Source organism: Hyaloscypha bicolor (genome assembly GCF_002865645.1).
Source record: "Hyaloscypha bicolor E unplaced genomic scaffold K444scaffold_117, whole genome shotgun sequence".
NCBI lineage: Eukaryota > Fungi > Ascomycota > Leotiomycetes > Helotiales > Hyaloscyphaceae > Hyaloscypha > Hyaloscypha bicolor.
In genome coordinates this window covers 1,322,684-1,344,465 of record NW_020194619.1, presented here as the reverse complement: position 1 = coordinate 1,344,465, position 21,782 = coordinate 1,322,684, and the positions used below count along the sequence as shown (strand labels likewise).

The following is a 21,782-nucleotide window of genomic DNA, read 5'->3' as shown; positions in this document are numbered from 1 at the left end:
CTTTTTAATATAGTAAGAAAAGCTCTTACTAGTATTTTTTCTAGGAGCTTTATATATTAGTAAATATTAAGGAAAATAATAAGTTTATAATTAAAACTATTATTAGTTCTATTATATTTCTATATTTTAGAATATATCTTTACTATTTCCCTAATAAGCTTTCTAGTAGAAATAGTAAGTACTAATTAATAATAATTCGGGTTTAGTAATAATACTAGTAGTAATAAAAATAGAAGTAATAAATAGCCTTAATTTAGAGAAAATAAATAAATAGCTTAATTTCTTAACTAAGATTATCTAATTCTCTTATATCTAGTTTTATCTAGAATAAAATAAACTAATATAATAGGTCCCTAAAAAAGATCTATTTTAATTAGATTATTATTAATAATATTAGCTTTATTTTATATACTTTTTATTTTTTCTTAGGTAAAATTAATAAAGAATTATATAATAATAAGATTTCTATAATTCTATTTAATATAGATACTATTATACTAAAATTAAGTTTAAAGATTTTATATAAGTATATAATTAATTAGATTATATATTATAATATTAAAATTTTTAAAATTATTCTAGAATAGATTCTATAGATTATTATTACTCTTTCTATATAAGATATACTAATATATTTTAGTAATTATATATTTCTAAAGTTTAGCCTTTATTATAATTACCGGATTAATATTATTCTCTTATTTCTTAATTAGTTTCTTTCCCTTATTAGTATTTATACTAAACCAAGTTCAGGTTTTCCCTAGTATATATATATAATTTATAATAGGTTTATAAAAAGGGTTTAGTAATAAAAGTATCTAGATACCTAGTTTAGATTCCAGATATCTCAGATATCTAGGGATATTATAGGTATTAAAGTAAATATTTTGCCCTTAAATATTTTATTTATAATAAGAAATTTAGGAAGTAAAATATTATAATTCCGGGAAAGTCTAAAGCTTAAAGAACTTAACTTAATAGTAAAATTAAAGTAGTAATTAAATAGCTTTAAGGATATATATAGGGTATATATTCCGGAGAAAGGGTTTTATAAATACGGGTATTATATAAATAAAAAAGATAATTTCTAAGAAAGTAGTCTTAGGGCTAAAAGAAATTAGTTTTAAAAAATAGTAGAAGTTAAATAAATAATTAATTAAATAACTAATTACTTATTAATTAGTAAAAGCTAGATATTTTCTCTATAGGCTATTAAATACTTTTATAAAGTTAATAAGTAATTCTTTTTTTTAATATAGAATAGACTAGATTTGTCTTAAGCTACTAAATACTTTTAGAACTAATCTAAAATTTTCTCTAATTTATATATATAAACTAATTAGTATTAGTTTACTAGTAATATATAATACTATTATATAAATATAGAAATACTAGTTATATTAGTTAGTAAAGTTATTATTATTTAGAAATAGGAATTATAGTATTATAGTATAAATATATAATTCCTAAATCTACTAAGCCTAAAAGAGTCTAGTTTACTAGTCAAGTTACTAATAAAATACGAGGTTATATAATTATATCCCGTATTTTATATCTTATTATTTATATTTTATTACTTATATTTCATATTTCATATCTCGTAATTATATATATAACTCCTAAAAAAATAGCTATACTAATAATTACTAAGACCTAAATATAGAAGCCCTATAAGCAAGAATATAATATTAGCTATATTTACTATTATAGTCCGGTTTTAAATAAGCGGTTCTATTTATAGCTCTTACTAATAGTTATATATAGTCTATAATTCTTTAATAAGTTTTATTTAATTAAGGGTATTTATTATTTCATATATTATATTACTTATATTACTTATAGCTTAATAAAAAATAATTAGAAATAATTCTAGTACTTTAATAAGGCTATTTTATTAATAACTAGCTATAATTTATAAATATTCTTTCTTATAAATATTTACTAGTAGCTAATTATAGATATATAAGTAATCTAGAACTAGTATAAGAAATATTTCTATAATAACTTGGCCTATAAGCTAGCCTATAACCCATTAATTAACTTCTTATTATTTTTAGTTAATTCTTATTATAATTATAGCCTCTTTTTACTTAATCTTAATCTTATAAATCTTTAATAAATACTTATAAATATTACCTTACCTAAGAATATCTTTAACTAGACTATAAGCTATTATATAGCTAATTTATGAGTTAATTATACCTATAAAATATTACTAGTAATTATAATATAAGTCTAGCTAAATATAAACTAATACTTTTATTTTTAGATAATTATAATAATAATTATAAATAATTTATAAACTACTTACTTTTATTTATAAGGCTCTAGTAAAACTAGTAAGATATTTCTTTATAAGACCCTTTATTACTATTACTATAACTAAGATAAGATAATCCTATATATAATATTAATAGATATTATAGCTTTTCTTTTTCCGGATAAATATATGTCTTATTCCTAGTTCCGGATCCTATTTAAGCTTAATAAATTATCTATAAATATAATTACTAAGACTAGCTAGTTCGGGGCTCTTTTATATTCTATAAACCTAATTATCTAGGATAAGATACTTATATAATACAAGTATTACTTTAAGGTAATATATTAGCTAATAATTAATTTATAATTAGTTATAGATAATATTTTCTTTAAAGAAATATCTATAATTCTTAGGAAAAACTTTATCTAAATTTTATTAGTAGTCTCATATAATTTGCGGGCTAATATAATACGGACCTATTTATAATAAATATAAATCTAGCTATAGCTCTATTAGTTATTATTATAAATTAATATATAAGTCTATAATAACCCGTTTAAATAGGATTTTATAGACTAAATTAGTAGTTTATTATATAACTTATTTTTAAATAAGTAAATTATATTCTTACTTTTTATTTTATATATCTAGTTAGTTATAAATCTAATTAATTATATCTATTTATAAAAGTAACTTTTATGAGCCCTATATAATTACTAGGCCTTTAGTAAATAAGTAATTCTATTAATCCTAAATAATATAGTCTATAAGCTTAACTAAATAATTCTAGATATATTTCCTAGCCAGAAATAAATATATTTTATAATAGATTTAGCTAATATAAATAAGGCAAATCCTAAAATTATAAAATTATTTCTAGAAATCTTATAAAATATCTATTTACTAGATCTATTTCTCTTTAGGCTATAACTTAAGATTAGTATACTTGTAATATTCTTATAAAATCTCTATTTATAAAAAGGGCTTTATAATAGATTATAAATATTAATATATAGTTTTAAGAAATTCTTAATTCAGGTATAATTACTAGATAATAACTTTAATAGCTAGTTATAAATAATTCTATAGATTAAGCTCTAGTCTATAAATTAGTAATTATCTTTTATATTCTTTTATAAATAGTTTTTATTTACTTTATTCTTTATAATAACTATTAATAAGTTATAAGGCTAGTTATTTAAGATAATAGAAATAGATTTATAATTACCGGTTTTTTTTTATAGCTAGTTCTATATAGTAGCCTTATAAATTATCTTATAAATAAGGCTTTATATTCTTTTATTTCCTAATATAAACTATATAAATAATATAATATATCTAGAAATATTATAAGATCTTATTTAGCTTTTAACTTATTTATAAGTAATTTTATATATTTATAGGCTATTTTCTTTCTTATATTATTTATAAAGAATTTATAAAGAATCCGTATCTAATTTATATATTTAGCTAAAACCCTTTACTAACTAAATTATATAACTTTAGCTAGGGCCTTTATTATATAATATATCCTCTTTAATTCCAAACCTATTCGGGATAAGTTTAGGGCAAAATTATTAATTAGTGGCCTTATATAAGCTCCGGGGCTAATTAATAATTTTAGTAAAGTAGCCCTAAACTTGTCTATATAATAGCTATATTAAACCTATAGAAAACTTTCCCTGCTATATAACTAGTTTTTGTCTATACGGGAATACTAAACCTATATAGACTTTATTTGCATTTTATTTATACTTTATTTATACTTATAATATCTAAATTAAATTAATTATACTATTCTAGATATTGCTATCCTTAATTAATCTTCTAGTTTCCTCTTAAGAATAGCTAGTAAATCGTAATATATAGTTCTTGCCTTAAGTAATAAGCCTTATACTATATAGTAATTTAGGGGCGAGAGAGGAAAGAAGAGGAAAAGAGAAAGGAAGGAAGAGAGAGAGAAGAAGAGGGGGAGTAAGCTATAGGTAAGTTAACGGACCTATTTACGGGCAAGCTAACTCTTCTAGGGCCGCAAACCCATTACTTAAGCTGCTTGCAATTCCGTAATCTCGGCCGCTTTCTTACCTATAAGCCCTGTTATTACCGGAATTTAAAGATAAAGCATTATTGAGCTCTAATAACTTGCGTTCCGAACCCTCTCCTAACTCGAGCCGAGCTTGCGAATTATATCTAGCGCCGGCAGCAAGCTACCGGGAAGATAGAGAGAGGGTTTGCCGGATACCGGGCAATTACGGTTAATAATTATACGCGAGAGCTAACCCAAGAGGAGGAGCAGGAGCTCCAGGACCGGCAGTAACGGCGTAAGGATAGGAAGGCAGAGAGGAGGGTTTAGGAGATAGAGAGGAAGGAGCGAGTGAGGAAGTTATAAGTATAAAAAGGCCAGTTCCTAGGGAAGGGGAAGTTTGAGGCGTGGTGGGAGGCGAGGGAGAAGGAGTGGCAGAGAGCAAGTGAGAGGTTAAAGGAGGGAGACAGGGAAAGGAGGAAGATAAAGAAGGATAGAGAGAAGTGGGCTGAGTGGGCAGAGAGAGAGGAGCAAGAGAAGAGAGAGAGGGAGGGGCAGGCTAAAGAAGAAGCTTGCGGACTAGTGGAGAGGCAGGCTTGCAAGCTGAGAGAGAGGCAAGCGAAGTTATATATAGACGAATACGAATATTACGATAATTATTAACTCTAATTCCAGGGCAAGTGAGGCTTGGGAGAGGCCGCGAGAGGAAGAGAGCTTTGCGGGTAAAAGTAAGGCTTGGGAGGGAGTTACGGGTGAGAGTACAGGTAGTAAGGGGCTTGCAGGGCGAGTGAGGCTTGGGGAGGCCCGCGAGAGGGAGGGAGCTTTGCGGGTATAAGTAATACTTGGGAGGGAAGGGGAAGCCCTATAAGTAAGGATATAAGCGGGAGTGAGGCTTGGAAGAGTTCGCGAGAGGAAAGGAAGAGCTTTGCAAGTAGAAGTAAGGCTTGGGAGGGCCCGCGAGTGCGGTATAGAAAGCAAAAAGCTAAATATTTAAATAAAAGCTCTTAAAAACTAATTTCTCTTATGCTTATACATTATATTAGTACGAGCTTGCGAGCGTAATGTGGCTATACTTAAGGAGAAGGTTTTATAAGTAAAAGTAAGGCTTAAAAGGGCTTATAAAAGGAAAGATAGAGCTTTGCGGGTATAATTAGGGGATATTGCAGTTCGTAAAGAGAAAGAAAGAGCTTTACGAGTAAGTATAAGGCTTAGAAGGCCTATAGGTAATAAAAGAGCTTTATTATAAGTAAGTCACGTGACCCTCTTAATCTCGAATCGAGATCAGGGCAAAATTAAAGACTGGCCCCGAAGCTTGCATAGGGCCGCCAGGCTTTAATTTTAGTAAAGCGGCCCAGATCTCGTTATAAATAGGCGGCCATCCTCACAGTAATACCAATGCCCAGTGCCACTAAAGTCATGTGCCATAACCGTATACACAGTAGCCCATCCAGTGATTTGAGCCACATTCCTTTACTACCTCCAGTTATTATTTACAAGACTAACCGTGTAAATAAGAGAAGTAATATAATTCAATCATATCGGGCATGGCTCTCCTCCGTAAAGAAAAATTATGCCTAGGGGAAAGGGTTTATACCTCAGCCAAACTCGAATGAAATGTGAGGATATATTTCTACGCATATAGTCACGTGCTAAATCTCTAGCTCCCGAAAGACAAAAGAAGAACATATTTAACTCGAATCTTAATATTTGTAGGGAGCTCAATGATATAAGGAAAAAACCTCCTAAATTCCAGGGTAAAACCCAACTTTGCATTGTGTCATGTGATAATATTAGTCCAATCAGAGCCGGAGGTGTAGTGTAGAGGGCGATATGATAACTATGTCCTTGAATACTGCTGGTCACGCGAGGAACATTGGTTGTGGCTGTGCGGCATGAGTGTCTAATTCTATTCTGAAATCTCGGCCCAAGGTGGTGGCTCAGGTCGCATGGGGCAGCTAGGCAACAAGTGCCAGCCATATCTTGATTACTGCAGGAATTTTCATGTGGAATCTTTCCTCTCCGCAAACATCCTTTCGAAGGACGGCTATTCATGAGTCAAACCATAATCCCAATTCTCAAGGTGTCTTTGATGCGACCCCTTCGAAACTGGTCAATTAGGTGCTGAATTTAAGCACGAGGCAATTGATGGGACACTGCAGAACCCCCCTGCTTGCATTGTTGCCTTCTGGAGTGTTCACAACGCAACAGGCTTCATCCAGCTCGTACCTGGAGAGAAAAGGACTTTTCAACTCGTCTAATCAGCGTTTACCTACGCCCCGTCCGAGGAACATCTCGAACCAGGCATTCTACTCATCGAGGCTGGTGTACAATCATCGAGGCTGAATGCCTCAAGCTGCTATGTAAGATTACTACCCCATGCTTATGGATGCTCATTTTCACCGCTAACAATACGGAATGATCTAGCTTACAAAGTTTTGATTCGGAATTGCATCAACAATGAGTTTTGGATTCAGTGTTGGCGATTTCCTCGCCGCTATACACACTATTAAGCGTCTTGCCGAGGAAGTACAGAGTTACAAAAATGCACCCGAACATTTTCAGCAGCTCAGTGCGCAACTCAGACTCTTCCATAATACGCTTCAATGCGTGCTTGATATCCAAACGACAGACCCCAAAGAGCTTGCAAGCCTTGATCAGATTCGGATGATTGCCATGCACTGTCGTCAGCCTTTACAAGCGTTTGTCGACAAGATGAGGCCCAAAGAGACTAGTTTGGGCCATTTTCGGAGTGCTGGGACTGCTAGTACCATTGGAAGGAGACTTCATTGGAGTATGATTGCGAAGAAAGACGTCGAGGATTTGCGGAAGGTGATTATGTCGGAGATGGTTGCCATCAATGTTCTGTTGGGCGTGCAACAGCTGTAAGTCGGGCCGGGTCTTAATAAATCATGATAAATTGAAGGGAATTAACACCTTTTTAGGGCTTACTTGAGAATCCTGTGGAAAGAGAGCTCCACATTCCAAGATGATGCCAGGGAGTATTTCCTTAACTCTAAAGCTTTTCTCACGAAGTCGGTCGAAATTCTCAATAATGTCAAGACACTACCACAAGAGATACACACTCTACAAGGGCTCACAGTCGATAATGCCTCAAAACAAGATGTATTACATGGAAAGATTTTAGATGGTGTCAGCGGAATTCTGTCGCAGAATGCGCATAATTTTGGAAATCAGGCTGCAAAAACGATGATTGCGATGGCATCTCTGGCAGCAAACATAAAAAAACTCTTCAGATTGTATGTTGAGTCCGGCGTTTATCTTCCAATCCTAACAACGAACAGACTTGCAACCTTCTCGAAAGAAATCCTTCGTGAAATTGCCGCAAACACGTAAGCAGGAGACAAATTGAAGATCACACTCACGAACCATAGACCAACCCTAATCCTTATATACAGAAAGATGCTCTTGGACATGCACGCGAATATAAAACGCATACTTCGCGCCATCGAGGCGATCCCTCTCCATCTCACTCTAGATATCGTAAGATTTGATGACGCGCTGGGTGAGAGCTGGGCATTGCCGTATCAAGCCTGTAAACAATACCGTGTAAGTTATTTTACGACTCGTACTGATTCAACCCTAGTATCCTTTCATGTTATCAGGAACTGTGTTAGCAAGTGGTACATTGTACTCACTGACAATATAGACATTCGAAGAAATGTTGCACACTGTGGTCTTCGGAAATCACCGCCCAGGATCCGCCCGGGTTGCATCACAACAATTCATAATTACATCCGCGAAAGACAATTCGGAGTTATTTCCAGGTTCCTGGAAAGATGCTATCAAACCAGGGGCACATATATTGCAGTCAATGATAGTCTCGTCAGAACAATCAACGGGAGGGCTGTGTCAGTTCCCATCGTGTAATGAGCGTTTGACCGCTTTACCTGTTTCGGAGCGAGGGTACAATTGGTATGTTTCAATCCACAAAGATGAAAACTTAGAAGTCTGGAGTGCTAATTTCATTAGTCCAAAATGTGGCCGGTGGTCTATCTTACGCAACCAGAGCAACCTTTTGCAGCTCGTAACATCCGGGGAAGCAAAATATTCTCCTGCCGGGCCAAACCAGACCAGGGGCCCGCTCCATGTCGAAGGCCCCTTACCAGCTGTACAAACTTTTGATGACGATATCAATTGTTTTCGAAGGATCCATACGATCAATAGCATCAATCCCGTCAAGAATCTTGGAGAAGCCTATGCGCTTCTCAAAGAAGATCCAGAGAACGCAATAGCCCTTCAATTCATTGCTTGGTTCGATTACCCTCATAGGAACAACATCCAAGAGGAGCCGCGCAAGGTTCAGATTTTAGAATCTATTATTGACTTACTCAAAAGATCCATAATTTCCGGTATGTTGGTTGACCTTTCATTAGTGGTTTCTTGCGCACAGTGGAATAATGAAAGAATATTTATAGCTCCTCATGACAGCCAGACTTGGTATCTACTTGGGAGAGCCTACATGGATATTCAACAATATCCAAAAGCCCATGACAGCTATCAGCAGGCTGTCTTTCTCGCGTACAAGTTCCCAGGCTATTGGAATTCGATCGGATTGCTATATTTCGCAGTCGACCAATACCGTGATAGTCTAGATGTTTTAACACGAAGTATAAGGCTAAATCCTTACATTTCGGAACCTTGGTACAATCTCGGCGTTTTGGTAAGTATCAGAAGATTCCACAAGACTAAGATCACTGATTGAAGCTGCTCTTAGTATGAGACGGTCGCCCAATACCTCGACGCTGCTGACGCCTATCTACGTTATCTCGAAATTGAGCAGAACTCCGATCCAGCTGTCAGCTCTCGCCTGAACTACCTACGACAGATAGTCGCAGACAAGGCAGTTTCTCAGGAGGTACCATTACCTATGAAAGACATTGACCTACGAGGAAATCTAAACCAGCCACAGAAGGTGGAACATGAAGAAGACATTCAAATTCCAGGGTTGAATATGAACGATTCGCTCGATAGTGAAGAAGACTGGGTTGACACGGATTCCGATGAAGACAGAGAATATTCTCACAGCGACGAAGAGGTCAGAATTTGAAATCACGTGTCATAGCTGGCACTGGGATGAATCGGAGATGGACTGTCAACATTCAATTTTGTACAATTTCAAAGAAAACGGAATGAAATAAATATCTTTGGTCTCAACGAAATACTCCTCTCGGGCCATACTCATCTTCTATTAACATTCAGCAGCCTCGAAAGGAGATGTTCAAGCGAGCGTAAATCATACCCCCCACAACAGCAATATGAGACGCATTGCCTTCCCGCTCGTCCTTCCCGGACACCGCAAAGCACAATGAATGATTTCACACCCAGAGGTCACCTACCATCCCCGCGTCAACCAAGATTCTTTCATCAACGATGCAGGCATGGAAAATGATACCGCGGAGGATCCAGCAGAAGATAAACTCACGCTTAATTGTAACTCGTGCCGACCGGTACCCTTAGCTAGAATGTGGACTCATACCTACCGTCATCCGCATTACACTGTCACCTGCCAGACAATAACTGCCCACCTACAACCTCCCGCAAGGCCAAGGAGGTATCTCTTCCACATGGTGCCTCGTAGTGCCATATCCGATCTCTTCTGTAGACGAGGCTACAAATTAGGGATATATATGGGGGCAGAAAGCCTGAAGGGCGAAGTAAATGTCAGCTGTATTTTACCCCGGAGCTCTGGCCGTTCTAATTCTATCTGCTGGACATCGGAAGTCGACTAGGATATCAAGCCTCATCCCAATTTTGAATCTACCTCAAGGTTCTATTAACTCCAACCCTGAGAATCCCAAGTCCACTTTGATATTCCCCTAACTTCATTGAGACCCATATGATCATAACAGCACTCACCCGGATGTGTAAGACTTTGACATCTGCCTGTCTTGTCGTATTATTTTATAAATTTAGTGAGTCGTGATCCATGGCCTCGTAACTCCAAATGACTGCCATCTATTCATAAGACATACGGCCCAGGCTGTCACCATGCTTACTACCCTCAGAAAGCAGATCAAACGTCACACTTTCCCCAAACGCCAGATCTCGTCGAAGCCTAGCCGCCAGCAATTTCCAAGGCTTCACAATATTTCAAGTTTGTCTGCCAGTCAGTCATTCATGCGTCGATCATCAAAACACTCAAATGTATCCAACCATCCGCATAAGCAGCCTCCCTCATCACCTCCTCTAGCGGCGCTCGAAACGGGATGGGCGCACCATGCAATATCGGTTCTGCGAGTATAGCATCCCGTCGGCTCGGGAAGAGCGATGGCAAGATAGTGTTCAGTGCCGATCCTACGGTCTGAGCTTCGCGGTTTTGGGTAAAGGGAGGTACTAGTGTTTGCACAACTTTGAAGGATCCAAGTGTGGAGGATTCAGTGGGTGAAGAGGGCACGTAGACTCGCAAGGGGATGTGCTTTAGTGGTGTGGCGGGATTGAGGAGGATGCTGTTGATTTTGTTGTAGACGGTGAAGTCATCTAGGATGGAAGATCAGCACGTAAGGGATGGCTAGGAGGGGGGGGGGGGGGGGGGGGGGGGGGGGGGGGGGGGGGGGGGGGGGGGGGGGGGGGGGAGCTTGCTGTCTTGCACAGAGTTCCAGAGCTGGGTTGAGTTTTCTTTAGACATGGACATTATGCCCTTGGCTGTGCCATTTCGGATGAAGTCTGCCTGGGGTAGAGGATGTTAGGAGCTGGCTTCCGGACGAGGCTGGTAGGGAGGGACATACTTCTTTAACGCTGTTGATGAAGGTATCGTGGATGTCGAACAGCGGGCCGGAGCCGAGAACTAGGCGCCATGGTAGGGAGGGCTGGTAGAGGTCGCGGAGGAGTCCTACGGGCAAGTTCTTCAGTACGATCCCTTCGTAGGAAAAGCTGGATGCGGGGCCAAAGAACAGGGTCAATCGAGGAAGGAGCAGCGGGAGGTAGGACAGCCGGGGGACTTGGATTAGGTATGGGATGGGAGACGATGGATGGGTGATGTGGAGAGGGATGGTAGAATCCCAGATTTGGGTTTGCATTGCATCGTTGAGACTCGAGAGGATGTTCAAGTTGGATTGTCCGCCTTGTCGTGAGGCTGACAGATTTTGGCCGGGGAGACTAGTGTCCACCCGATAAGTTCAAGCCAAAAGAGGCTAGCGCGCCTTTGCTGGCGCGTCGGACTTCACCCCCTTGAATTCATTCTTCACCATCTCTTCCGCTCCACTTGAGCAAAACATGTGAGTCTCGCCCCTGATTCATGGGCTCGGATGATTTGGATCCTGGTCGACACTCCCGATGATCCGAAACCCCCTGCATCTGCCATCGTTGATTCATGTTCGTCCTTTCCATCAGCTATGTTGCAGCAGATTCCAACGGTGAGGAAGTGCAGCTCGAAATCACCATCAGCATCAACATTAGGTCACGCATACCCATTCTTTGCATAAATTTTAAGAATCCTTCGTCCAAGGAGTTGTGAAGTTTCACAAGTATCTGATGACGTTGTTTCCCGAGCCCTGCAAGCGCATGCATGTTGAGCTTTCAGCTGGAAATGTGGACGCGGCAAACACAATCGTTCAAGGGGTTTCAATACTTACTTGCCCTGAAGGCGGCTCGCGGCTCGTGGGAAGTGGCTATGGCTTCGGGATTAAACTTTGGTCCCCTTCTAAGACACCAATCATACAGTACCGGTTTTGTCGACGTCGAATTAGTTTCTCTTGCTGCCCCCTAGATCCCGTCCACATCCTTCCAGAAGCATTCAATTCGTCCCAAAGGCATTTGCAAGTAATTCCAACCTTGCAACTGACTCGTATCAATCGTTGGGACTCAAGTGGATATTTTCAGCTATTGCTTTTCCCAGGGTTCAATGCCAAGTTATTTCTTCGAGGCTCTGCAGATGCAAAAAGTCGGACTCGAATTTCTCTGACGTGAGTTGCTCTGGCTTCGCTTTCCATTTCCCAAGAGTTGACGGCCCCAAAGAATGGGAACATTTATTCCGCGTGTGCAAGTGCGCGTTCGAGTCATGCCCTGGAAAGATCCGATGAGATGCGCACGGACAGGCCCCTGCATGAAACGCTAGGCTTTCCAGATCAGAACACAGTTACACAGGGTCAGGGGATATACCCAGATGACTTTGCTCCCCCCCTCAATAAAACGTGGCGCGGCCAGGGTACGGAGGGTACGGTAGACGTCGGGACGGCCGTGCTAGCCTTGTCACGCTACATTTTATTTCGTAGCAGGCATAATAGTTCCAAGAAACAAAGGATCTGCTTTACCTTAAGAGGTACTATTTCAGCAGAACCCAAGAGCTCTACTGGCTGGTTTCCCTATTAGCACAGAATCTTCCCAAAAATGTTTTGTAACTGCAGCACAAGTATTACACCAAGGTGAGGTAGGGGGGAGGGAGAGCACAGATTCTCCCCACTATTTCTGGGCCACTTCAATCTTGCCTCCCACCCATCACAACCAATTGCCCAAGCCCTCAAATCAACCCTGTTGCATGATTTCTCGAAACCGCCATGGGAGAAGCGTGGGTTTACTGGTACAGGATGGCTCGAAGTAGGGCTAAACGACGTTTGCAGGGGATGACAAGGATCAGCACGTGGAACCGAGGGCAAAATGGGCCCGACATGCATGACGACGCTCCCGCTCGCGTGGGGCTGAGGGGCTGCTTACTGTCTTTGGTGTCAAACTCGCAGTTCTGAAAAGAGCATCAACTGGGATTGAAGGTAAGGATCAAGCATTCGACATGGTTGCACCCAGAGTCCGATCTGTTTGTCGATCTAGCTCAAAAGCTGGGACGTTCTCTTGGCCATCTCCTCTGGGGAACAAATTCCTTTTTGGTTGTTCTTCTTCCCCGACTTTTCTTCAAAAAGCTTGGCTGTCTGTCTGAAAATGAGTTGCCGAGGCCATTCGCGCTGGTGTTAAGATAAAGCGAACGACACTTTGATCCGAGCCTGAGCTGGTCTCCTTGACCGCGCCGATGAGTGGTGGAATCCCACACGAGGCTGTGCCAGTCTCTGTGATCGTTTTGTTGTACTCCGTGATATGCTTCACTCTATGTTTTCTCCTGGTCCTTCTCCTCATTAGTTTTGGCGAAAGATGGACGTGTAAGTAATGGTACCGTTGATCTATGAAGGTTTTTAACTTTGCAACAGATGTTACAGTATTCTCGGCATTTACAGCACTGAGTACACTTGGCTCAATAACTCAACAGCTTCATTACGCAACATCTTGGGTTATCATCAAAGAAGCACAATTTCATAAAGCTGTTGAAAGTTTGGATCATCCAGGTCTGGCTCTCGGCGGCGCTGCTCAGCCTGTAGATGTAGTCCTCTTCTTCATTCGTAAGCTCCCTCAAAGTGCATATCCCAGTATAAACACTAAACCCGATTGTAGAGTTCTACTGCTACAACGTCATGGCTCTTAACATCCTATTCTGGTAAGCCCATTGGATCCGATCCTTCAGAGCTGCACTCATTTTGCATAGGGCTATTCAATTATTTATTGGGTCCTGGGATATTCGCTCAAATTGGCTTGGCAATTGGCATGACCGTGGGCCGTTGATATCCAAGGTGTTCTCGATAATCTTCCCTGGGCTTATCGTTGGCCTGTTGAATATCCAAGCCGTGACCGACAACACTGCAGCGTTCATTATCGTTGCATATGTCGCGAGTAAGTGCTTTACCGGGAGTGTTGAAGCTGCTTTACTGACACAAAACAGTGTTTACAAGTCTCTCTATGGGAGGCGTCCTTCTCATATTGATTCTTTACAAATATGTGAAGACTCGTCGCTTAGTTGCTGGGTATTCAAGAAGAGGGCGTTGGTGGGGCTCATCCTCAGAGACAAGTAATGATCGATCGAGGGCCACGACAGACTTTAGCCAGCAAACTACGGTAGAGTCAGGAGTTACTTCCAGTACAAAAAGGTCGATTTATGATCGGGCGTTACTGATTAGATTCTCAATCGGGTTTACAATTCTCGCGTACGTCGTTTCCTCACCTAAGAGCCAATTTAACTAACGGTTGGAAGTGTTTTTGAGGTTGCCATCATAGTATTTACTCTATTTCAAGCGAACAATAACGCTTCGATAGCTGCTTCAGGAGCCCCTAACTTCTCAGTCTCAAGTACCATCGCAGACATCGTTTTATTTATTCCTGGCGTCACTGCTTCACTCGTAGCTTTCTTGGTTTTCGGTACAACGAAGTCATGGCGCCAATATTGGGATCTCGTGTCTGGAGGCTGCGGAGTGAAAAGAAAACTCGTTATGAGGAAGGTGCGGAGAAGCGAGGAGGAGAGCCGAAGTCAAGGTCTGGAATTCCAAAGACTCGACAGTCTTCCACATCGCGAATCAGAGGAGATAAGACGAAAAGACGCCGAAAACAGAGTACGAATGTTCGTGAAAGAGGCTGGACCTCAAGACTTCGATGAATCAGACTCCCCAACGAACTCTGGGCCATCGACTCATGTCAGAGCGGAAATCGTGGGTCGCTCAGTTCAGTTTCACAAACCGATGCCAGCGGAAAAATTTGCTCCTAAGCAGCCATCACCCGGGGTCATTGAAGTTAGTTTCTCAGTCAATCAAGAGGACGAAGTCATACAATATGAGGGGAATGGAGGAAATCAGCATGGACAGGCGCGGCACGTTGCAGAACCCAGGAGGTTCGTGTTGGAACGACTACCAAAGCACACAGAGACAGACTTCCTGGAAAGCGCTAGCGAATAAACATAGCTGACAGCTGAGAAGTCCAACTAGATCGGAAGCTGAGAGCGACACCATCGAACTCGTGCCCCGAGATCCAAACCGGAATACGCAATGGCCGAGTGTACCGGGAGATTGAGAGTCTGAAGGGACGATGATATGAAGCCTTGCGTAAGATTTATCTCCATGGATTTTGGACATTGCAGCTGGATTGTGCAGTACCGGAAGCCGAAAGCGGTCGGGCCAGCCCGAGTTATCTCGAAAGGGGTGCTTTCAGACTGGCAACAGTCAGCAGTCGATGCAGTGAATTCATAGAGTAAGTTTAATCCAACCATCCAATGGAATCAAACGCTGATGAGCGCTATTGTCAGTAGCCTCATATTTACCCAGACGAGGAAGCTTTTCCAGGCACCCAATCTGAGAATGGTAAAGTCCGTGGATGTAAGCCATTTTCAGTTGGCGGCAGGCTTCTTTTGTTCGCCCTAGGCAGATCCGGGGTCGGGCGTGAAGAGTCTGAAAGCGCTTAGGCTGACCGAGCACTTGACTCTAACTGGTGGCTGTTTACGACGACGTTGTAGTGCCCCTGGTGCTTACTCCGCGTAAAGCTAGTCATCTCAGCCCCGGTGGGAACGGATTACTCATGATTTAGTTATAATATCAGAGAGAAGGCTCCTTGAGTCTCCGGTCTCCTTTCTTGCTTCAATCTCAAATTTCTTGCTGCAAGCCGTCAATGAAGCAAGACGTCACGACGGCACCTGCCATAAGTTACCCACAGTTGATCACGTATTCAATTCTTGCATGTGGCATTTATATCTTCGCACTGGTGATTTACCGCCCGCTTGTCAAGTTCCCTGGACCAAAGCTTGCAGCAGCAACCCTATGGCCAGTTTCTCTTCCATATATCAACTCACAAAGCTGACAATTCAGGTGTGAGTGCTAACACGATGTCGTGAAGAACGGAACCTATGTCTGGAGAATCCAAGAGCTGGACAAACAATATAGTCCAAATATCCGTATCCGCCCCAATGCTCTGCACGTCAACAACCCGGATTTCTAAGATGTGTACTGCGGCAAAGTGGGCGAGAAGCGAGACAAGTACGCTTGGGCCATGCCGCATTTCAACACGCCGCCAGCGATGGCTGCAACGGTGGAGCACAATGTTCACCGTCTGCGTCGATGGGCTGTCGCTCAGATCTTCTCGAAAGCAAATATCACGAGACTTAATTACGTGCTGAAGGATAATGTCAACAAGTTCCTGGGCAGACTGCAAGAATTTGGGGAGAGTGGCGAGCCGGTCAATGTCTTGAACGGATTCAAGGCTCTAACTAGTGATATGTTGACTATATATGCCTTCGGAGAATCTCATTGCTACCTTGATGTCAAGAAATTCAGCAAGCCTTTCTGGGATCTGTTCTAGGGATTGACTCATATGGATGCGATGACGAACCACTTCCCGCTTTTTACAGGTTCGTGATGGGTCTGCCGGACTTTTGGCAGAAAGCGATGGGGATGGAGTGTATTATGCTTTTTGAGAAGGTGTGTTTCTCTTGCCTCATGCGCGAAGGTGCTAATAGAGAAACAGAAATTGAGAAAACAGGTACAGGCGATGGTTGATAACAAGGAGCTGGACGGGAAGGACGCGAGGACGATATTCAGGGATCGCCCCCGGAAGAGAAGTCTATTGAGAGGATATGGCAGGATGGTCGGTTTTCACATTGCGGGTAGGGAGGCGACTTCCTGGGCTTGGCAAATTGTACTTTTACCTTTTGGGCAATTCGGAGATGTTGAAGAGGGTAAGGGAGGAGGTCAGGGTGGTTATGCCAGCTGGGACGATCGATGATGTCTGTTTCGGAACTGGAGGCCCTGCCTTATTTGGTTTGTTATCCCGTCATCGAGTAAGACGTCTTACTAATGTGTTTTAGACTGCAGTGATCAAAGAAGCGCTTCGTCTTAGCTTAGGCATGAGCAATCCTCTCCTCTCTCTCAGCCCCTTTATCTTCTCGGATCCAGAAACCTTTGACCCGACACGCTGGCTGGACAACCCACAACTGGATCGCTTTCTGGTGGCGTTTACTAAGGGCCCGAGACGGTGCGTGGGGTTGGATCTTGCCTGGGCGTAGCTGTACCTTACGGTTGCGGGTCTGTTTGCGAGATATGGAGTGGAGGGAGAGGGGAAGGAGAAGGGGAGGACGATGAGGCTGTGGAAGACGAGTGTAGAGGATGTGAGAACAGCTCATGACTTCTTGATTCCGGCACCGAGGCTGGAGTCGAAGCGGGTGAGGGTTGTGGTTTCCAGTTAGAGGAAAGGGAGAAGGTTCAGCTCTAAGGAAGGGAGCACTGCAGGTTGCTGTTCAATTGGATCGACGTCATTTTCGCGACTTCTACAGCTGAGGTCTTGGTCGTTGTCCTGCTTTCAATGGTGCATTTGAAGCTTCGGAATGCAGCCCATGATCTGACCTGAGTGGTAGCTCAGGTCACTCTTGATGTTCGTCTCATCCATGAACTAGGGTATTACCGGGCTCGGAGCTTTTTCCTTATACAGCTTTCCCAGCTCTAATCTTGATTCTCGTCCGACCTCGATATCATCTTTGAACTGAGGCTTTACTGGGTATCTGGCAAGCTCACCTTAAATGATGTTGAATTCATATTGAGCAGGAATGAGGATCTTCCAAGCATTGACTGTGGAAGCTGTGGATACATCTTGACTGACTGGATTGCCATGTGAAGACGAGATGAACCTGTACGATTCGTGCGAAAAAGATTCCGCATATGCCATCATGCAAGAGGGCTGTCCGTGCTCTTGAAGGTTTGCAACCTCAAACTGGGGCTCCCCTTCGGTGCCGTACCGCGTTCAACAACGGTTTGATTCTCGTCTCGCTACATCTTGCATCTCACCTCATACCTTTCAAGCCACAGCTATGTTCAAGGTCCCCCGCTATCACCACACTGTCATGTGATGCTGTACTCTTTTCCGATGTTTGCCCGTGTCTAGAATTTTCACGAGAATTTCGGTCTTGTTTCCGGGGCGGCAACGGCTATGACGGCAAATGATGCAAAATTGGGGCAAAGGCTGGATCTCAGCAAATCACAGGCAGAAAACTCACGTTAAAGCTGAAGACATTTCAAAGTACTGCAGGGCGGTGCTCCGAAGAGATTAGACCTTTCCCCATTCGTCTGAATCTTCCAAAAATGGGGGCTCGAATGCTCCCTTAACAGGTTGACAGCCAACCAGAGCCAACTTGACTGGTTAAGTTGGAGGCAGGTGCCCGATTGTCGGAATGCCTGTCTCCAATTGAGGTATTTGACTCATGGTTGACCTCTGTGTATCTTCATTCTATTTCCCTGCTTTCAATTGTTTCCTGTGCCATCGATTGAACAGCTGAGAGTTTGCCAGTTGTTGCCTTTCATGATCCAAGAGGAAGACGTCAATTGCCACTACTCTCTATTCTCGTACTATGATTCTGTATTTCAACCATCCAAATTGATTAATCATATTCATTATGTCTCAGAGTCACCATGAAGAACCAGTCGTTGAATCTGAGAAGAAAACTGAAATAGATCGTCAAGATGCGGAAACGATTCATTCAGTCAACACCGAACGAGAACCCACGAATCTAACAAACATTCGTTCTCGTGTGTCAACACACGATGTTCCAATTGAGCATTACAGCTCGTACATCCCCGTCCCGGATGAGGTTTATGATCGCCTTCCACCGTCCAGAAAAGTAGTCATCGTGACACTTCTGTCCTTCTGCAGTTTTCTCGCTCCAATCTCATCCACTACTATTTTGGCGGCTGTCCCCGAGGTCGCAGCGACCTATAGCAGTACCGGCACGATTATAAATTTGAGCAATGCTTTGTATATGCTCTTCATGGGAGTCTCTCCTTGTGTGTACGGACCTTTGAGCCAGGTATACGGAAGACGAATTGTAAGCCTTCTTTAAAATCCAAGAAGACTCCATCTTACAGAACATCTCAGACCTGTTTGATTACGGCAATACTATTTATGGGTTGCTCACTCGGCACAGCCCTCTCCCCAAACCTCGTATCCTACTTCATCTTCCGAATCCTCACTGCATTTGAAGGGACCGCTTTCCTCACGATTGGAGCCTCTTGTATCGGCGACATCTACCGTCCCTCGGAAAGAGCCACAGCAATGGGTTGGTTCTTATCAGGGACTCTCATCGGCCCAGCTTTTGGGCCGTTCATCGGCGGAATAATCGTCACTTTCAAGTCCTGGCGCGTGATCTTCTACCTTCAGACCACACTCGCAGGTGTAGCAACAATCGGCGCCTATTTCCTTCTTCCAGAGACGGCTCATCATATGAAGATTGATGATCTGGTCGGTCTCCCCCTGAGAGCCAAGGCAAGAGTTCTCTGGGGCATGCTGAATCCGTGGAGAGTTATCAGGCTCTATAAATACCCCAACCTCATTATGGTGGCCCTGGCTTCCTCTTCCTTGGTCTGGAATATGTACTCCCTTCTCACGCCTATCCGGTACATCCTCAACCCAAGATTCAACCTGACAACGCCGATTCAATCAGGGCTCTTCTACCTCGCTCCTGGATGCGGATACATTCTTGGGACCTTCGGAGGCGGCAAGTACGCCGACTACATCACCATCAAGTGGACAAAGAAGAGAGGCGTCCGTGTTTCAGAAGACCGTCTACGTTCCGCGCTCCCTTTTATGGGAATCGTGATGCCGATCTGCATGTTGTTGTATGGCTGGTCTGTCGAGAAACGCTTTGGTGGTATTGCTCTGCCTGTCATTATGATGTTTGTGCAGGGAGTGGCTCAGTTGTTTTGCTTTCCAAGTTTGAATACGTATTGTCTGGATGTGATGCAGCAGAATGGGGCCGAGGTGATTGCCGGGAACTACATGATCCGATACTTGTTCGCAGCGTTGGGAAGTGCGACTGTGTTGCCGGCTGTGGAGAAGATTGGTGTTGGGTGGTTCTCTACAATTTCAGCGTTGTTTCTCGTGGTCAGTAGCTTGGCAACGTGGGCTGCTGTGCTTTGGGGGAGGGGATGGAGGGAGAAGATTGACCAAAAGCGGAGGGCGAATAGAGGAAAGATGGCGGAGGCGGAACATGAGTTGAAGGTGGTCATGGACAATGGAAAGGAGAAGGAAATGGTGTGATATCGAGACACTTAAAATGATTTTTGCATTTTGGGAGTTGGTGAAATAGTATAGTTGCATATACTTAGGATCCAGACTTAATACCCAGTGGAGTTCAGCCAAACGTTATCTTCTGCCTGGTCAAGTCCCGGAACACATCGTCGAGAACTTGCCGCTTACGCTTCACACCTTCGTCCTGATCATCATCCTGACGCTTCAGGCTGTCTTCCTCTTCTTTATCAAGGAGTTCGTCTTCGGCAGTCCTTGGTAGCCAGGCTCTGATCTGACCATCAGTGTGGGCAGAGTATATTCCTTCAGCTTGTCCTCTCCACACGAGTCCTGTTATTCGATTCTTGATGTTTCTTTCTCCTGTTCTGGATTTCACGGCGGCTATAGTGGGTCCTGGAACCTTGAGGCGTTTGAGAAGCTTCCCTTCATGTAATTCAAACATAAGAAGTTCCTTCTCGTTGGGGTAGAATAAAATCTCTTTTCCAGGGGAGGAAGCTAGGCTTGGGGAGACGACGAGTGGTAGGTTTGAGAGGTGACCATTCTTAATTATCGGACCGAAGCTCGCAAGAGTATTGGCTCCTGTTGCGGCGTCCCATACGCGGATTCGTTCGTCGTGGCCCGCTGTTATCAAATATGCCCCATCGTCAGTCCAGGTAATTCCGTTCACAGCAGCGGTGTGTGCTTTTCCAACATCTCGAGCACGAGCACTTCTCCCCACCCCATCCATACCAGTGATTCCTGTTGAGTCTTCCATATTCAGGACCCCCAAAGCACCAGAACTTTTCCTGATATCCCAGAGCCGCACGGTCCCATCAATACCTCCACTTGCTAGAATATGTTCCAAAGTCGGACTCCATGCCAAAGATAATAAGGCCCCATGATGACCAACTAGCGAATGTGTGCTCGAACCAGTTCGAAGATCGACGAGTCGGACGGCAGGATGCTGTGTGGCACATGCAACTAAGACGTGACTTGCAATGGGCGAAAGAGCGTGGGTATAGATGATCGAGTTCAAATCGAAGTTCGCGTTCACTGAAAGGGTCTCGGTGGCGTACAGCTTCAGGTGATGATCGTAAGATGAGGACAGGAAGGCTGCTGAGTCGAAGGGATAGAAACTGAGGTGTGTGATGCCAAATTTGTGTGCAGACGCAGTCCTATATCATTACGACCATCCTTGCATGGCTCGGACAGTCAGCTTACCTTGGAACTATCCCAGTTGGTCTGAAAATATGCTTCGACCCTGCGGTAAGCTCTTCAAGATCCCAGAGCTTGATGGAGGAGTCTGCTCCCCCTGATATCAAACTGCTAGCGTCAGCGTTGGAAAGGGATGGCGGTCAGCCTGCTTGCATTCTGCTCTCGATGTCCAAAGCGAGAGCATTGACTCCCGCTTGATGAGCCCATATCTTAGTCTCAGTGGATGGTTCTGCTTGAGATCCTACGCCTTCACTGGTATCGTCTTCTATGGCAGCCTCTTTCTCGCCGCCATTAAACCGCAGCCTTGGGGCAGGCTGAATCGCAAGAACGAGCGCTGAGGTCTGAATTCGTGCGAAGGCTGGAGGGCCAAGATTGCCACTTGATCGGTCAAACAACAACTTATTCATGCATTTATAGCTCCGCGGCAATTATCGATAGATTTGGAAAGTTGTGATGATGTTGAGGCTAGGAAGGGTG

The 21,782-nt window shown here is 42.5% G+C and overlaps 6 protein-coding genes across 6 annotated transcripts; 4 read left to right on the top strand and 2 right to left on the bottom strand.

The window, feature by feature from the left end:
• Positions 1-4,290: 4,290 nt before the first annotated feature.
• Positions 4,291-5,051, top strand: K444DRAFT_615565 (uncharacterized protein; the record flags this gene model as incomplete). The annotated part of the gene is made up of 1 exon (XM_024880756.1): positions 4,291-5,051. A coding segment is annotated over one exon (180 nt), but the record flags the coding sequence as incomplete, so codon positions are not given.
• Positions 5,052-6,319: 1,268 nt separating this feature from the next.
• K444DRAFT_615564 (uncharacterized protein) lies at positions 6,320-9,788 on the top strand. The gene is made up of 10 exons (XM_024880755.1): positions 6,320-6,646; positions 6,711-7,168; positions 7,229-7,543; positions 7,589-7,636; positions 7,703-7,853; positions 7,954-8,219; positions 8,277-8,656; positions 8,723-8,967; positions 9,022-9,635; positions 9,726-9,788. Exons 2-9 carry the CDS (start codon positions 6,744-6,746, stop codon positions 9,352-9,354), a joined length of 2,163 nt encoding a protein of 720 aa, XP_024734006.1. The 5' UTR covers positions 6,320-6,646; positions 6,711-6,743; the 3' UTR covers positions 9,355-9,635; positions 9,726-9,788.
• A 634-nt stretch (positions 9,789-10,422) lies between these two features.
• Positions 10,423-11,323, bottom strand: K444DRAFT_644777 (uncharacterized protein; the record flags this gene model as incomplete). Its single annotated transcript, XM_024885004.1, has 3 exons — positions 10,423-10,784; positions 10,887-10,974; positions 11,033-11,323. The coding sequence occupies 3 exons, from the start codon at positions 11,321-11,323 to the stop codon at positions 10,423-10,425; spliced, it is 741 nt and encodes a 246-aa protein (XP_024734005.1).
• Positions 11,324-13,136: 1,813 nt separating this feature from the next.
• Positions 13,137-15,563, top strand: K444DRAFT_46780 (uncharacterized protein). Its single transcript, XM_024872876.1, has 8 exons — positions 13,137-13,390; positions 13,439-13,627; positions 13,680-13,722; positions 13,771-13,955; positions 14,005-14,266; positions 14,314-14,943; positions 15,029-15,299; positions 15,355-15,563. The coding sequence occupies exons 1-7, from the start codon at positions 13,264-13,266 to the stop codon at positions 15,120-15,122; spliced, it is 1,530 nt and encodes a 509-aa protein (XP_024734004.1). The 5' UTR covers positions 13,137-13,263; the 3' UTR covers positions 15,123-15,299; positions 15,355-15,563.
• A 2,920-nt stretch (positions 15,564-18,483) lies between these two features.
• Positions 18,484-20,123, top strand: K444DRAFT_665536 (MFS general substrate transporter; the record flags this gene model as incomplete). The annotated part of the gene is made up of 2 exons (XM_024887078.1): positions 18,484-18,912; positions 18,963-20,123. 2 exons carry the CDS (start codon positions 18,484-18,486, stop codon positions 20,121-20,123), a joined length of 1,590 nt encoding a protein of 529 aa, XP_024734003.1.
• On the bottom strand, positions 19,779-21,756 carry K444DRAFT_665535 (WD40 repeat-like protein). The gene is made up of 3 exons (XM_024887077.1): positions 21,459-21,756; positions 21,312-21,413; positions 19,779-21,265 (listed from the first exon to the last, which is right to left on the bottom strand). Exons 1-3 carry the CDS (start codon positions 21,710-21,712, stop codon positions 20,218-20,220), a joined length of 1,404 nt encoding a protein of 467 aa, XP_024734002.1. The 5' UTR covers positions 21,713-21,756; the 3' UTR covers positions 19,779-20,217.
• Between the last annotated feature and the right edge of the window lie 26 nt (positions 21,757-21,782).

Bases quoted from the DNA above. Each gene is read 5' to 3' on its own strand.
- K444DRAFT_665535 (XM_024887077.1), bottom strand. From the start codon at position 21,712: ATGAATAAGTTGTTGTTTGACCGATCAAGTGGCAATCTTGGCCCTCCA. The intron at 21,414-21,458 runs GCAAGCAGGCTG...TGACGCTAGCAG, and splicing joins TTGGACATCGAGAGCAGAAT to TTTGATATCAGGGGGAGCAG. The intron at 21,266-21,311 runs GTAAGCTGACTG...GTAATGATATAG, and splicing joins CCAACTGGGATAGTTCCAAG to GACTGCGTCTGCACACAAAT.
- K444DRAFT_615564 (XM_024880755.1), top strand. From the start codon at position 6,744: ATGAGTTTTGGATTCAGTGTTGGCGATTTCCTCGCCGCTATACACACT. The intron at 8,220-8,276 runs GTATGTTTCAAT...TAATTTCATTAG, and splicing joins TCGGAGCGAGGGTACAATTG to TCCAAAATGTGGCCGGTGGT. The intron at 8,657-8,722 runs GTATGTTGGTTG...GAATATTTATAG, and splicing joins CAAAAGATCCATAATTTCCG to CTCCTCATGACAGCCAGACT.
- K444DRAFT_46780 (XM_024872876.1), top strand. From the start codon at position 13,264: ATGAGTGGTGGAATCCCACACGAGGCTGTGCCAGTCTCTGTGATCGTT. The intron at 13,391-13,438 runs GTAAGTAATGGT...ACTTTGCAACAG, and splicing joins TTTTGGCGAAAGATGGACGT to ATGTTACAGTATTCTCGGCA. The intron at 13,628-13,679 runs GTAAGCTCCCTC...ACCCGATTGTAG, and splicing joins TGTAGTCCTCTTCTTCATTC to AGTTCTACTGCTACAACGTC.